Consider the following 17,869-nt stretch of genomic DNA (forward strand, 5'->3'; position numbering starts at 1 on the left):
CTTTTTCATATGAAACACAATATGAGTAAATGGATTAAGTTTAGAGAAAGTCAGAAAACAAAGAAGTTCATATCTTTAAACATATATTAGATATTATATAAATACATAAATATATTGAGGTTGAATGAATCACTGATTAACTGATCAACAATTAATTACCACATATTCCAGAAACTTGCTGAATATCACGTAATAATGATGCTTAAAAGTCAGTGCCCTAAGGGTGAAATTATTTTCTGGACATGCTAGCGAAGATTCAGTGAATTTATGACCTTTGTAGTAGAAGTGCTCTCCCTAAAGACTTGACCACACTTCCATATAATCCTCATGTGTTATACACGCAGCTGCAAGAACCCAGAAAGCTGAAAATAAGCAAACCTGGCAGTGCTTTAGCCAAGCTTCCACCCTTTATGCTTCCTATTACTGCAATAACAACATAACTGTATAACTGCAGCCACATTCTCATTACTACAACACGGGCACTCTCATTTATTACACATCTGCAAACATGAGATGATCAGGCAGCGTTCTCCAACCACACTTGGAGAAATTGTAATGTAATGAATTACTCATAAGGGAGAAATTGCTGGATGTGATCACATCTAGACCCAAAGGATAAAGGAACTCTCTATGGCAGAAAGACAGAAAGAAAAAGAGCTTGGGAGACAAAGAGCAAAATGTTATTCCAGGTGAGCATTAGAGCACTGGGCGGCGCTTTACTGCAGATCATTAAGAATGAGAGGAATGAAAACAAAAAATAAAGGCAGAAACCATTCAGTAGATGGAACATTAAAAGGCTACCATCCCTGGAACGGTGCCCAGGACTATGTGTGCCAGTTGTTTGGATGTGGTCCACAAGTGCCCAGTCTAGTAGGGTAATTTATCTCCCTGTCCAATGCTGTGACTTTCCCCCTTGCTATTTAGCTTAATTAACTTGTACCATACATATGAAATGAGCGTTATACATGCCTGCAGAGGAGGTCAGACAAATCATAATGCCTGGTTAATGTGCACCAAGAACAGCAATTTCAACAACAAATATGATGTGATTATGAATAAATGATGGACATCTTAACTTAAGCTGGAAGAACACATTTTAATAAACATATACATATCGGTTTGTTGTCATGTGATGTTTACTGAATAGTGTGAACAAAATAAGTGTTTTTCATGAACGGCAATGAAACACTCTATTTGTGTTTGGCTTAGAAACCAAGGTGACCACCTTAACCTGAGTTTTGGTCTGGTTCTCTTAGCAGGCTGAGGAGCTTCTCCATTTTCGCTACCTCCACTTCTGGTCCCTTAGGCAGCTCATGACCTTTCTTGGCCTATAGACATTACACACACACACACACACACACGCACACACACACACACACACACACACACACACACACACACACACACACACACACACACACACACACGCGTACAGATGAGAAATTACTTGACCTTATACTTACCAAGCACTGTGGGAAACCACAAACCCAGCAGGGAGTTAAAAAGGAGGGCAAGATAATAAAAGCAGACAAAAATTGAAATGGATGCAGGGTCAAAAGTAGCAGAGATTTTATGTTAGTCTATTGAATATAGTGAAATCTGCTATGGAGACACAGAGCTACTGCCTAAAGGGCAAATTCAAAGCCATCTTCCAAAGTTATGGTGAGATGACATTAAATCCTCCTGGGTGTAGTAAAGCACAGCCTCTTAAGAGCGATATAATATGGCACAGCTTTAGTTCTATTTTGCTGCAGGAGTTAATTTCACTTCTGTGAGAGGATATTTATTAGAACTTATCAAAGCTCCTCTACAATTTTTACAGGCTTTACTCATACTTAATACGGCTTTGATTTAAGAGGCCCAACAGAATAAACCTCAAAAAGCCACAGGTAAAAATAGAATGGCATGTGGGCACATTAATGAGCAGATGCAGCAGTATGTATTAACCAATGATATACGTGTATCCATCTGTTACACTGTAACTACCAATCCACATTAGATATTACTTCATCCAAATCATTATATTCAATAAAAAAGGACATTTGTTGATTAGGCCATCCCCTGCAGGTATTGACTACACCCTGTTGCAAACCTCTGTGTTGCGATGAAGTTCAAGCCTTCTAAAGTGCTGTGGTATTTTAAATAAAAAAAGAGTATGAAATGATGAAAATGGAGGACTTTGTATTAAATTTATATAAAAATTATATTTAAAAAGTGTCATTTTTCAAAAACCTATGGAAATAACTATGTAATCAATTCTGAAGCGAAGCATCTCGTGTGAACTTTTCATCTTACTAAAAGAAAACAGTAAGACGTTTGACAATTTGTTTACCAACTCAAACACTGTTAATATTAAAAGCAAAAAAATGTATGTGCTGTACTATTTAACGTATCTGTATGTAGGTGGGATACAGTGAATATTTCTAGAACTAGTCATAACTGAACATAGTGAAAAATGACAGCTGAGCAGCTAACGCCTCAATTTAACCCTGGAAAAAATATATTTGCTGTATATTTCGGTGTGGCTATTTTGACATTTGAAATAGTCAAAGGTGTTCCTCTGAAGAAAGACCATCATATCTCAAGATAATATATCTGGGCAGTGATGAGTTTTCACAGAGCAGAGTGAAAGGCTAAACTCAAAGTGAATAAAGCTTCAAAACTGATCTCAGTCATAAAGGTTTTGTCTCAAATTGAATGTATCTGGATTTATTTTTCCAAATACTTATTTTTCTGGTTATTTTCCAAAAACATAAAACGGCAGACTTGTCTGTGTATAATATGAATGTGTACTAATTTTCTCCATTTACTGTAAGGCCTTCCATTTGATGTCTTCTCATTTTTTGGCAATGCTACACAAATTATGTAGAAAACTAAATTTTAATATGGAAGTTTTATTTAAGAGGCAATAACGATAAGTCATAAAATACTTCATAATGCGACTTTTATGATCGACCCATCACTGATTTGTGGGCATGAAAGTAGGAGGCTGAGATGAGATGAACGCATTCATGTCGAAAACAGCTAAACAGTGTGTTGTACTGAACATACACAGGGTCATTTGATGTTAATGGACTCACTGAGTACCACGGCAGAATCTACTGGACAGTACAACAATTGTATGTAATGCTGTCTAGTTAGTGACTGTTTATTGCTGAGATGTGCATTGCATATTTTCTATTTTGGACACTAAAAGCTGCAGTTCATTCTGGAATGTCCAAACAATGACTTAGAAACTGGGGAGAAGAGAAGAGCACTAAAAGATAACAGAAGGGTTGGACTGGTTTAAAGTACTAGCGCCAAGACTATGATCTACTTTATAGAAACCCTTACAATTGGTAAGTACAACACATTGGCTAGTTTGGCTAGACCACTTTTGGGTATATTTATAGTTTTGGTAGGCTAAGATATGAATTTTACAAGATATATTATTGATAATATTAACTGTGGGTGTTACTGTCTTATACTTATTTGCTTCAGTAGCTTCCAAATTGCTCTGAGCCCTGTCACTGGTGCTGAACTGAGCAATTATTCCCCAATTGTATGCTTTAGGGCTACGGTCTTAGGTCGCTAATGAGGCAGTGTTGTGAGTGTGTGTATGTGTGTACATGCCTTATTATGCTGTACTTTTATAAACCGTGTTTATGCGGGCAGGTGAAAGGGACCTGTTTGTGTTTTGGCGATACCATGTATAATGCAGCATGCATATTACACTGGTCATTAGAATTTATTCTATTTTACATGCACCATTGTGAACAATGCACAGGAAGAATAGAGAGGCTGTAGGGCTGACTTTAAATGTGTCCTGATTAAAGTGTTGTGACTCAGCGTGCCACCCGGTTTCTTTTATGTTCAGACAGAGTGATGTGATTACTCCACAGCCCATTAACCATTAGCATAAGTGGCAACAGCGTCTTCAGGGACTTATAAATTGTGAGTTGACCAAAGTCAATTTTTGATTTATTTCATAGCTACAAGTTTAAAAATACAAAAATGAAGAGTAAAAAATACTTTTTTACTCTTCATTTTCTCCGTAATGTTTTAGCACTCTATGCCCTCACCATTTTAAAATCCCAAACTCAGAGCACAGAAAAAAAATGCTGTAAGCTTTCTTTTATATTGTAGCTTTTCATACACTCATTCATTTACTAAGAACACTACACAATGAGGCTAATTGTTAACTGGGATAAATATAAAGGGAAAAAAGCAACAAAGGCAATTAGTAATGCTAATGGAGGGTGGGGGTGGGAGAGACTTGCTATTTAGTAAAATTAGCTCGGGGTCAGGACACTGGACTGAATGAATCATTTGATTTGCTTTAATTGATGTGGAACAAGTGGAAGTCGTGAATGGTGCGGTAAGCTTGTTAAGACTCTAACCTTCGGCTTCTTGCGGAGGTTAGGAGAGAGTTTGAAGCTGGTGACATAGCCTCGGTCATCACCCACTATGATGACAGGATGGATGGGATTAAACTCGACGTGGGTCAGCTTGGTCTTCTTTTTGTCCACCACCAGCTGCTGGCAGATCGCCTCGTATTTGTTGACGCTCAGGTCAAAAACATGAACCTGAAAAAGAGGAGCGATCATACCAGTGGTACAGATTTATCAATCTTTTAATAGTTGTGACCCTCTGATTAATTGACTTACATTTCAGTGGTAGACCAAAACAACAATGTTTGTATGTGCAACAAACCCACATCTCATAAACTGAGAACAACAATAGGAAGTATTCAGATATTTCAAGTAAGTAAGGCCTGCATGTGTTTCTTCTTTGTGGTGGTGCACAGTTCTCTGCAGGGAGGCAAGACTGACCATCTGGTGAAAGGAAGGGTGTTCCTAGTAATTCAGTGAGTGTGCATTGCTGTCCACATGAGCATGTGTGTTTTGTGCACTGTGTTGGCAGGTCCAACATACCAATGAGTTTACAGCCATTGTTATCCAGAAGAAACCAGATCACAGATTTCTTTCTGTTTGAGTGCATTTTAGACGATTCCACTGCAAAGCGCAGCCCACTCCTTTTATCAGAAAGATGACTGTGCGTGGATCACTTGGATTCACACTGTCTGTGTGCATCAGTTACACACAAAGTGTCATAGTCATAATTTGTAACCAATCATCATACTCCACCAGGGCATGGTGACTTTCTGCAACCTCTTGTCACTGCAGCCATTAACTACGGTGTTTTTGCTGTTCACATTTAAGCACTAATGTAACATTAGTCATGCCTGATTGCAGGGCACAGACTACATCTGTAATTCATGCAAGAACTTGAAGCAGAGAGACATTTTACTGTGATGAATTTATACTTCTAAAGTGCCAAACCTATACTGGAGAGAACAAAGCTTTATGTAATAAGGATTTTTAATAGTTTAATAGCTTAACCACTGTAATCATTTCATTGCAGACTCGGTGGTAATGAAATCAAATGTGCAAAGGACTAAAATGCCTCAGAGCAAACTTCACTTAAGTTGCATTGACAATTACATCACTTTTTTTTCACTTGACCTTAACATTTGGCAATCCAATCCAACATTTTTGATGGCAATCCAAAAGTTCCACAAAAGTTATGCTAAATAAAAAGATGCAGCAGTCTGTGTGCAAAAGGTTAACAGCAAATGCACGGGAAGCAAATATGGACTTGAAGGCTAATAATGTGCAGATGAGTCTGGACTTTTTATTATTTCATGCTGACACTTTATTTCCCTGACAGTCGGCTCAGATGGAGAGGCAGGGACAGATAGAGCGAAGAGATATTTGTTTGCACCACACAAGTCTGTGTCATTCTTACACCTCAGCCCGCCAGGCAAGTCATTATCCTTATGAACCCATGCACACAAGCAAGTACGCACACATGCTCTCTCTCTCTCCCTCTCTCTCTCTCTCTCAAACACACACACACACACACACACACACACACACACACACACACACACACACACACACACACAGTGCCTGACATTTTATAGTGTGGAGACAACAGCAGCAGGTCAGGTTGTCATCAACAGTATATACACGTCAGGGAGGACACAACTCATGCTGAGTCACTCAAGGCTAATCAGACACTTGTCACAGAAAATTGCAAATGTACTGCAAGGAGACTGGTATCCTAGGGAAGATTATGCCGATTAACATCACGCGCTGAGAACCCAACAGTGAATGTGATTCTGCTGTTATTTTGTCATTCTTTAAAGTCTGAAATATTAGTGCCTGCATACTCAGTAATCATCAAATATGTAGAGCTGTTTATGCCAAAGCATCCCTAAAACCAGTCTAACCAGATCCATTCAATTTTGAGCTCAGCACACTGGGAAAAAATGGTAAATTACAATCTTGGCACTTCTGGTTTCTAAAGAACAGATATTATGTGAAATATATGCCAACTCATGAACTTAAAATGAGTTTTTTAAATGGTTAAAAATAGCCTTTGATCCAGTTTTAAAGGCTAAAATAACCAAGAATCACAAACGTTCTAGATATCTTTGTTCATAGAAGATATTTACAATTAAACAATTAAAGTGTTGATATATGCATTGCTCCCACAAGTAGCAATATGTATAACTAAGATTACAAATTGTGAATTTGGTGTGAAAATGGATGGTTTCTCACGTAAATGTCTGATCAAGACTTGGGCTTGGATGTAAAATCATTTGCATAATTATGATAGTGGGCATACTACAGGGCATATTGTGACCGAATCCTGGCACTGGAGAGGACGAGACACACATGCACACACTACCACATAAGGTGTCTCTCAAATTGCTCATCTCTCATTTCCTCCCTGTCACTCTCACTCGACTTCACACTGGCACGCTGGACAGGAAATGTGTCAGACACAACACTCTGGACTTTTATAATGTGGCGCAGGCTGTGAAGACAAACAGATGGGGACAGCTTGCAGCCATACTAAGAAAATATGTGGAGATAAGCAGCACAGCATCCAGTGAAATTACTTTTGGCTGAAATCAATAACTACTGGGAGAGCAGGAAGCGCTTTTGCTACATGAAGCTGTGTTTGAACAAACTTGATTGCCTGAGGCTAGGCCGAGGGCTTAGCCAACTGAGTCTATAACTATATTATGAGGATAATAATAAAGTGGGTGGCAGGTGGTAGCTGGTGCTGCTGTTTGTTATTTCACATGTTCAGTTTGGAAAGTGTCAAGCTTGAGACATGGGATAACTAACGTTATTGGCTTTGTCAATCTGTTTCGAACATACGTAACCTTCACATCTACCTGATGACAGCTGACAGGTTCAAATGCCATTGAATTAAAGGAAAGAAGTGCAAGTCTAAAAAGGGACTTCAGGTAAGCAGCACGTGTGGTGGCTGCAATCACAGTTTTCAGACAAGCTTTTGGTTACTGGTTGTGTTCTCATTCTCTGCAACTCTAAACTATGAATATATTATATTTCATATGTAACCACACTGTTAATCAATTAGCTTGACACAGTTGTGATATCTACATTTTTCTAGTCCTATCAATTAAGCATTCTTGATAAATCTGAGGATAATCCACACACTGTAGTTTAGACGAGTATTTCTTGGGCCAAAACATGCAAAATCTATTAGGCTCATGCTGCGGGTTGCAAAATTTAGGAAATAATGTAGAGAGACTCTTACTGTTCCATCTGTTGTTACAGCAGCAAATACAGTGGACGAGTATGGAGACCAGGCAACATCCCCAACCGCTGCTTGTAGGTCAAAGACGAACATTGGAGTGCTGGAAAAACATCGAAACATTATATCAGAGAGGGAAATATGACTTTCAGTATACCGCATGAGACACAACATGTCTATAAAATTTAAACAAGAACACTTACTTGTTAGAGTCTACAGAGAGAAAGACTCTCAGTGTAAAGGTATGACCTGTTGCCATAAAGAACAAATTGGTTTCGTAACATAAAGCAGAACTTTATTTCTATGATCCACCTGTTTCCAGACACCGATGCCTAATCAGGGCCAGTCAGAGAAAATGTATGGACATCAAACAGAAGGTTGCTTCACACCATTTCTCCTCATTATTAACTTGTGGAACACTACCGGAAAAAAGATCATGCAATGAGATATTTCTAAGAGTTGGAACTGGGTACCTGCAGGTCTTGTTTAAATATTGAGAAGAAAGAGAGCGTGTGCATGTGTCTGTGAAAGTGAGCAAAAAGTAAGTAACACTTTTATAGGTTGTAACTTTGCTAACACGTTAAAACAATTTGCGCATGCAGCATGTGGGTAACTGTTGTTTGATTTACTACGGCAGGAAGTAATATGCGTTGCTGGTGGAACTAAAAAGGATGCTCTCTCGCCATTGTTTGTAGAAGCCGTTGTAACTGATTACTTTACCTAGGTGACAGACACAATGAGTGTAAATCTGTTGTGAGTCTTCGATGCACAACATACACATGGCTAGGTGTAGAATATGTATAAAATAAGGTGCAAATTGTTAATAAATCTGACACAGAGTCATTTATGAGATGTTTGTTTACAGCTGAATAGTACTGCACACTCCTGTAAATGAAGAGGCAGAGCTACCAGGATTCAAGGTTTTCATCCAAGTTGTTAATTACAAAAGTGCATATTTTGCAGACTTTTTATGTGATTAATAGACTTGATGCATCACATTTATATAGCGACAAGGACCTCAGTTCATTTGGGAATAGCTAATGACATCTCTGACAGTTTCACAGGATAGATGAGCCTCAGCAAAAGCAGGGCTCCCACACCTCCCACCTATGTGGTAGAGTTTACGAAAAGTTGTTTTAGCCATATCTTTTTTCTCCAGAAAACAATGTCCCTTGTATCTTTAGGGTACTTTATTGCAAATCATACTTGAAAGCCCTATCTCTAATAATGGGCTGATGATTACTATCATTATTCATTCAAGCAGCCTGTGTTGGCAAGTCGTGGGAGGCACTTTGGATTAGTCAAATAAAGTCAGGAAATGATGCTGGGCCATGATGGCTATAAGGAGGTAATAAAGACTAATATGCAATACAAAAAGCTTGTAGGACTGATAATTACCTTTTCCTTCTTCACTGAATAGACACAGATAGATATTTTTAAGCGAATTAGTAGAGTTGCTAAGGATGATGACATAAAGATTTTACTTGTACTGCTACTCTATAACTAAATGCAACATATGTTTCCTGTTAAACAAAAGAATGTCTCATATATTTTCCTTCAGCTAGAAGAAGAATGAGGATGAATGATATTATTATCATGTCGTCTTCAGTTTCCTGCTGTTAGGCGACAGAAGTGTCATGAGGTGTGTTCTTCTGCTGCTGTAGCCCATCTGCATCAACTGCAAATAACTTGGTTGTGACGGGTGAGTGATTGTTTGAGTTACTGTTCGTTCTTCTGGCATCAACAAGGCATCACTTGATATTTTTCAAATTATTCTCCGTAAAGCCCAGTAGATCAGACACAGTGTGTAAAGTGTCTACAGTGCAAATGATGTCATATTTACAGCTGGTGCAAGTATCTTTCACAGTATTACTTTGTTTGAGTCTTACTTGATGGTATGGTCCCAGATTTTGACAGTCCAGTCTGAACTACAAGAGACGAAAACCTTTGGATGGAAGTAGTTCCACTTTACGGTATCCACCGCCATGCTGTGGGCACCGTAGGTCTCCAGAAACTGGCTTGAGTAAGTCTTAGAGCACTGAGAAAAGAAGGCAAAGTCTTAATTTGGGCCACATATACGGTATAAATAAAATGTAGTATTTTCATTGTCTGACATCACCAACTTCAGATACCAAAGTTTGAATAACAAGACTGTGCTGAAGGATTGTTGAATAGTCAGAAGACAACTACAAAACAACTTACTGCATTACTATAAAGGTATCTAATTAAAGCCAATAATTTTAATATTTTGATTTTGTTAAAATGTAAACATTTCCTTACTCAAAAGTGGTAGTTTTAAGGACTCATATACCTGATTGGTGTCTCCAATGTATTTAACATGTGAAGAGTCTGTACCTCCATGTTTGTCAAGATATTTCAACATGTCCATGACTTGAGCTACATTTCTAAAATGAAATTATGAAAAACCTAAAATTGAATATTTCTTTGAGAATATTTTACATATCTGGGTAGAGTTTTTCACTGACAGCTAATATAAAAAGTCTTTCAAGTACAATAGCTTGTTTTAATCTAGAGTAATAATTACAATTCACTTTAGCTCAACTTTGAATTACCTTTTAGATTTTCAATGTTTGGCATTGACAGAACAGAATTTAAAAAGAGCCGAATAGCAGCAGATTTATAGACAGGACAGGTTAGACAATCTGGGATAAAACCAGCTTCATAGGGTGTTGGTAAAACTGTTGAATTTCTGAGCGCTGGTAGATTGTTTGTTGACCTGCAGCTAAGTGAAAGATTTGTAATCTGTCCTCTTCTGGGGCTCTGCACCTTTGAAGCTTGAGGAGACAGAACATATTTTATCATACAGGCCATGTTTTTTTTTGGCAAGTCTGCAAAGAGAGGAAGGTGAGAAACATGGTGTACAGACCAAAATGTAGAGGATATAATTATGTATATACTTATTGTTCGTATTATAATTTGTAAAAAAAATTCAATCAAGTCAAAGTACAACACAGCCAGCTAGTACATTAAATTAATGGCTGGTTTTACTTATGGATCAGGATCAAACTCAGGATCAAATGTTAATAATTTATTATCATAAATAATTTGATTTTACAATGCTGTCTTCTGAACAACATGGGAACAAGCCTGTGTGAGTAATTACAGAGAAATGACAAATTATCCTCATACATGATCACACTGCATTCTCTTTATGGCAATGTGAGATACTTCCCACTATGTTAATTTTCATCATCTTTTGCTCTTTGCTTTAATATCTAAAGTGTTTAAACAGTTCTGTGCTAATAAATGAATATCAGGGTCCAGGAAAACTGAAAAAACAGTTTCAAACTGAGAAAACATTTTACTGATGTCCTAAAACTGTGGTTCCAAGCCAAAAAATGTTCATCTCCCACCTTCAGGGTTATGGGTTTTGAAATTATCGCATTCACAAGATTTTCAAAAAAGGTGACCTCTGACCTCTCAAACTCATAATTTTTAGTAGATGCACCTATGATATCAGTTTGAAGCTCCGACATTATGTCACCTTGTTCTCAAGTTATCACATTCACAAACTTAGGTGTCCACGCCACCTGCCCGCCTGGTGGGGTGATGACAATACTCCATCAGCCTTTTACGGGCAATGGGTAGAAACCTTCGAAACCAAAGTTAAACTGAATAAAATTATAATGAGAAAGATTGCATCAGAAAACTTGTATTTATTTTCCCTACAAAAATCAACAAGAATCATTCATTTAATTTATTTAACACTATATTTTTCACCTGGATGACTGGCCACCTGCAGTGGTTCATACCCCTGCCAGTGGAGCTCACCTCACATTCGGGGGGCAAATGTCCTATAGCAACCAAACCATGCAGGGGAACAGCATAGAGGACAGAGGAAAGAGGCAGTTAGCCCAAAACTACTTAAACTGTCTGAAGAGGACAGAGAGCCTCTTCTTAAGGAGAGACATTAACTGCTTAAAATTAAGTCTATGAAGTTCCCAATCGTCACAAAACAAATTGCATGTTCAAATGTCTAGTTGTTTACTCCTGAGCACCAAGTGTACCAAGAACAAAATGAGAAACCATGCTTCAGAACAGATAGGGGCAGATGGTGTAAAGCCATGATTATCCTTAAGGGTTGTACAGACAGACAACAGCAAGATAAACTAAATTACCACAACCTTTGATCAGAATGATAGCAGGGTGTAGCACGTATTACAATACTTTAGAATGCCTTCATCTATGCATATAAACTTTGTTTAGCAATAAGGTTTATAATCTGATTTTCATATGAATTATAATGTATGCATTATAGACGCACACAGCTATAATGTGTACGTTTACTGATTCATACCTAATGAAAACCACTGCTATGGCTCTTTAAAATAGTTAAATGAGCTGAATAATTCTAAAGCTATTTTGTCAGTTTTAGGTTAATATCTGTGTCTGAATCTGCTTTGTGGTAAGAACTGAGCAATTTTATAGTAATGGGTGTTACTTTTATGGTCAATGTAACAATACGCAATTTCCAAAGCATGGTGTTTCTAAACAATAACCATGCAAAAAGGTGATGCTTAATATGTAACCCTTTTAACATAAAAACCAAGGGAGTGCCATAAAAGATTAATGTTAATAAGAATATATTTATTTTTATTCGTTACAAAACATAATACACTGATTATTATTAATATGGCGATTAGATGAAAATTTGATTTTTACCTCTTATTATCTTGAAGTAGTTTTACTGAAACATGTTATGTGGGTTGTAAAATGGAGAATTGCCCTTTTCTAGTTTTCATCGCAACCTTTTTCCAGACCGTTGTTTACTAGCTTGTGCGCCCATCAACACCTCTCCAGTAACTGTGACCAAAGTCCTTCTCTAGTGTGATTCTGGTGAGAATCTGGAAGGAAGTGTCATTTTCATTCAACAATCATTATCTTGGAGCACTGACAAGGTTGGCACGCACACAGCTCTCTAAACAATGTTTTAAGCAGGTCACATTTACCAGTGAACAAAATCTGGCCTTTTTCTTGGATTTAGCCATGTGGCTACAAAACCTGCATGAAATCCTTGATACATACCTTGTGTATTTTTCCCTCCTCTGTTCCAACTAGGAACATGTAGTCAATCTGTTTGTGGAAGTCGAATGATGTACCAGACGCTGTGAAAAAAGAACGTTAAGGACCTTATTTAGACACGTTATTACAGACACCACCCTGATATACTAGACTGAAAGAATGTTGCATTCTTTTACCATCAATACAGTAACAACTATATTTGAGTGAAGCTTTACCAATGCTGGGAGCCTGTGCACCTTCTGTGCCCTCAGAAACTGCACCACTCAGTGTCAGTCTGATGATGTCTGTGAAAACCAGCTCATTCTGCAATCATGTAAACACACAGTGATTCTTCCTTAGATATATACAAATACAAAAGCCAAAGCAAACTGCTTTTGTGCAGTGCACATGAGAAATTTGAACCTAATTTGAGTGCAAGCTACAGATATAATACGGCAACAAAATGTATATCTCCTCGGCTAACCTTGACGAGTGTCCAGGACACAACTCGGCCATCAGACGACACAGAATAGAAATTGTGGTTGTTGTCCATATCATCACTCTGCCAGCGGACCTAGAAAAAAAAAGTACACTGTATTGGGTTGCAGTAGCATGAATGACATGAGTGAAAGTAGGTTGTTCTCAGTGCTATTTTCAGCTCTCAAAATGGCAAAATGCATAAGTGGACACAAAGTAAGCAAAGATGTGACAGAAATTAGACTGAACAGTGCACACATCCTGAATTTCTGTCACCCTATCCACCACTGTCATGCCATCCACTCGCACCTGCCAGACAGGATCTGTGTGCTTGCCAGTCTTGGCTGTACTCTTGTAAACAGGCTCCTGTCCCTCCTCCTTCAAGCTGTAGACAGCCACACAGCCATCGTAGAAGCCCACTGCCACCAGGTGGGAATGCTGTGCATGAATGTCGAGGCACATGACACCAGAACTGGTGGGGTAGATGTACTCTGGGAAGGCAGGGTTTTTCAGCGAGTAGAAGAGAAGCATGCCACATCCCTGTCTACTGAAGTTGTCTGGCCAAGAGAGGGACACAAGTGAGTGGTTTGCAAAAAAAGATAGATTATTAATTTACAGCATTTGTTTAAAAAAGAAAGAAAACACAATTTAGATAAATTTAAGTTGTCTAAGACGGTGACAGATGAGGTGCTTACTAACAGCTCTCTGCCTTTGAACTTACATGATCCCAATCCCACAGCAAAAAGGTCCTGATATTTATTATTCCTGTTAAGGACAGGTGACTCAGTATCATGCCAGCAGAGGAAACAAACAATCATTGAAATCCAGTCATCTCTCTGAGGTAACGTTCTAGAGCCAGTGAGTCAACCTACCAGCAGAGGGCAGTGACAGACAGTGTCTTGGCTTTGTCATATTGAAACTTCCACAAGGGGAGAAGGGTTCCCTCCTGCTCCCTAAACTCATCAGAGGCATCCTCAAAGTATTTAAAATCTGAAACGGTATAGAAGGAGAGAAATTAGAGGAGAAGAAAAGAGATGAGAATGTCCTTGCTTGATTATGAAATCAGGCTGTAGTTCATTGTTCTTTATCTGTTATGTACGATAACAAAACAAACCTTGTGCTATGTCATCAAATGTATTCTGACTGATCGTTCGTTCAAGGATCTTTGATGCCATGGTCCATTTGGTGACATCTTCACTCTATAACAGAAATGTGACATTACACTGGATGAAAACATTGCAAAAGCATGCAATAAACAATAAACATGACTATTATGAGAACATAAAAATTATGGTGTCATTTAGTGATTTTGTTTTATGAGTAGCTCAGTGAAAACCCTTAGTAATGCATTAATATGGTGTTATATACATGGTTTGTATGGCAGCAAGATAAAGCAACTTTTGTCTGCTCCTTTATTCCCAAAGGGTTACCGTGGCAGCGGATGCCCTTCCTGAAAAAATCCCTAAGGACCTTGTGTCACCTCCCAGATTTTTTGATTGTTAAATGAATGTGTAAACCATATTAAATGTAAATGTGCTAAAATACAAATATTAGATGCATGTTGAGTTTAGGCTGTAAAGTTTTTCAGTCGTCAACTTACCTGAGTCTCCATCAGCATCACCTTTTTGCTTTTGCCATTATCTTTTTGTGAGTGCATGCCTTTCTGCTTCTCTTTGTTTTTCTCTTGTTTCTGCAGCTCCTGCACGTATGCATCATAGATCTCCCACTGCCAATAACAGAGTTATTAGCATCAAATGATAGGGGAACAAATATTCGCTGATGCTCAACAGAGAGAAAACAAATGTGGCCTAAACATATCCTTTGATCACATCAGGGAATCCAGTACCTGATTAGCAGTAGCAGAGAAGCTGCTTCGTGGAGGAGGTTCAGTCTGGCAGATTCTATCCTGCAAGGAAATTAAGAATGACTTCACTGAAACTTTTGAGTTTATGTTAATCTCTCTATCTACTCATTGAAACTGTTTTTAATGCACTTTATTATTAAAAGCAAATACTTCAACCATTGCACAAAATACTGGCTTTGCCTCTCCTACCTACCCTCATTGGATTATTGAGAGTCTGAGAGGCTCGATTACTGAAGTTAAACTGGTTAGTCACTTTTGGCTCTTTCTTGTTGATTCTGGAGACAGCACTGTCTGGTCTGTCCTCATCGCCAGTTTCCTCTACATCCCCTCCATCCACTATAGGATTAACCTGTGGAAAACCAACAAACAGACATTTGTAGCGCAAGTCAAACTTTGACTAATTTACGCTTTAAAGAGTTAAGTTTAGGAAAAGATTTATTTTATAAAAATTTTTCACCGAGGCTTCTGCTTTCTCCTCTTCAGACTCTGCTGTGGCATCAACTGTTGCAATCTCTAGACACATAAAAAAATCTATTATATCTCTGATATCTCACTATTGGGATCTCACTTTTTGCGAAACAGGGTATTTCTCACATTTTATGTTGCAAGGCAAAAGCGACACCTTGAGGCATCAAGTGTCAACTACAACAGAGGGGAAAATATAACACTACAGGCAACAAAAACAAATTCTGAGAATAAATCATTAGTTTTTGGGTTTGTTTGTTTTTTTGACTACAGAGTGAAAGCCTTAAGCAACCCTCATTTCTTTATATTTTGTTTTTCAATGAGCCAGACTTTCTTATAAGTTTTTAAATTGGTTTTAAGCAATATTTTCCAAAAGAGGTATGAGCTAAAAACTTGCCATATCTCAGCATAGTGTGCAGTGTGTCCTTAAAAAATCAGAGAAAACTGGACAAGTGGAAAGTGTCAAGAAGCCATTTTAACAACACAAGGGAACTGGGGAGCAACTTATACAAGAACTGCATTAAAAATCAGTGGAAACAGGTTTTATAGAGTAATGAATCCCAGTTTTAAAGTTTTTGGTGACATCGTCATCACTATGTATGATGATATGTATGTATGAAGTCCATTACTATACTGTACTAAATACAGTATTGTTTTTACTACAGCTACTACTACTACTGCTATATTTACTATATGTATATAATGTATTTCCATTTCCTTTTCAATAAATGTTCAATTAATGTCTTTTTCCCCTTGCAAAATATAAAGAAATACAGGGTGGTTAAAGACTTTTTGACTTATCTTATATATCATATATATAAAGTAGAGCAAAATCTATACATATTATCCTCTATTGTAGGATGTTTCAGTAAATACCTTGAGCTAAGCCTTCCTTGACCCTAAGTTTACGAGCCTCTTCAGAGTCTTGATGCACAAGGCTGCCCTCTAAAACACAGTGAACCGCCATCTGATCCACAACATTGATAGGCTTGTAGGAACGCTCCTGAGAGAAACCCGAAAGAAAAATATCACGAAATGTGCTTGTTTAGTCTGGTTATAAATTAAAAGAGAGAGGAGAAGCGAATGCATGGGGACTACCTGCATAGATTGTATCAAATTATTTGAGATGAAACAAATAACATTTGCGGCAAACAAGTTATTCTTATGCTAAACGTAAGAGGCTCACAGTGAAGCAATTATCAGTCTACAGTCCACATCTTAATCTGTATTTTGTATACTTTCATTGCATCTATAAATGGTGATTTTGATTTTTCCATCTGGATCTAGCTTCTTTACCTTGACACTGTAGCGGACAATATTTTGAGGGGCGTGTGGGTTGTTTGCAGTCAAAATCCTTGTGATGTCCTCCTTCAGCTCCTATTCATTATCAACATAGAGAGATCCTTAACACAAGGACAATTAATTTAATTATAGCTAACAATTTTAATATAGGCACTGAATGATAAAGAACAGCATCAAAGTCTGCGCAAATTTCTTCAGTTCAGCCCACATGGTTGTCTTAAACCTGAGAAATTAGTATTTCCATCCTTCTCTTACAGCCTCAGTAAGCTCCATCTGATCTGGAGGCCTCACAAGGGCTTTCCCCTGAGACCACTCCTCCCATCCAGTCCCCGTCTCCACAGCCTCTTCCTCATCCTGTAACGTTGCATAGAGTAGACATTTATGAATAAAAATCACATTATGTTATGATATAGTATATTCATCACTCTTCTCTTTCCGTCACCCAAACGCCAAAACCTATCCAATAAACACACCCACCTTTTTCTTAGTGGCAGCTTTCGTTGACTTTGCTCCAGGTACCTTCTGAACGTTTGACCCCTGTGCGAAAATAACCAACAATCAACTATACGGTGGGTTATATTACAGTAGGTCCTTAACAATTGCTTTACTTATCCGTGAAGCTACACCATGAATATTCTAGTTAGCTAATTCAGGCCAGCTAAACTGAGCTGACGTTTACCTTCCTTGCAAACGCTGCGTTGTTGTTAGGCACCGGCATTTTCAATTTGATTTTTAAAGCTAGTTTAGAAAGTTCGAAAGAAAAAAGGGAAAAACAAAACAAAATTAAACGAGTTAAAAGCTAAAAAAAAAAAAGAATAGAAAAGAAAGAAAGAACAAGGGGCTGTCTGCTAGTAGCCTGCTGCTGTATATAGGTTGTCAAGACAACCAGTTTTGGTTGGCGCAGAGCCGGAGACTGCTGGATGCGTTCAGCCTCAGACAACAGTTGAACATTTTTATTATTGAACTATTTTAGCAGTATTATTCTAATTTTATCAGCTAAAGGAAAAAAAAATGTGGTCTGAATGCTTTTGACATAACTATACTAAATAAGGAGAGTTTATTATGGAAAGGAAACAAGTGTATTTTTATATTAAATTAAAAAAAATCAAACAAACCCCCTTCCCC

The 17,869-nt window shown here is 37.9% G+C and overlaps 1 protein-coding gene across 1 annotated transcript; it reads right to left on the reverse strand.

The window, feature by feature from the left end:
- Positions 1 to 1,076: 1,076 nt before the first annotated feature.
- On the reverse strand, positions 1,077 to 17,665 carry dnai1.2 (dynein, axonemal, intermediate chain 1, paralog 2). The gene is made up of 20 exons (XM_005918627.3): positions 17,424 to 17,665; positions 17,222 to 17,281; positions 17,000 to 17,098; positions 16,739 to 16,819; positions 16,319 to 16,445; positions 15,435 to 15,490; positions 15,171 to 15,326; positions 14,960 to 15,019; positions 14,714 to 14,839; positions 14,228 to 14,312; positions 13,986 to 14,103; positions 13,835 to 13,878; positions 13,423 to 13,670; positions 13,121 to 13,210; positions 12,873 to 12,960; positions 12,661 to 12,740; positions 9,504 to 9,652; positions 7,618 to 7,717; positions 4,380 to 4,565; positions 1,077 to 1,328 (listed from the first exon to the last, which is right to left on the reverse strand). The coding sequence occupies exons 1-20, from the start codon at positions 17,460 to 17,462 to the stop codon at positions 1,227 to 1,229; spliced, it is 2,094 nt and encodes a 697-aa protein (XP_005918689.1). The 5' UTR covers positions 17,463 to 17,665; the 3' UTR covers positions 1,077 to 1,226.
- Between the last annotated feature and the right edge of the window lie 204 nt (positions 17,666 to 17,869).

This window comes from Haplochromis burtoni, unplaced genomic scaffold (genome assembly GCF_018398535.1).
Source record: "Haplochromis burtoni strain Fernald_Lab_line unplaced genomic scaffold, NCSU_Asbu1 Contig_32, whole genome shotgun sequence".
Taxonomy (NCBI): Eukaryota; Metazoa; Chordata; class Actinopteri; order Cichliformes; family Cichlidae; genus Haplochromis; species Haplochromis burtoni.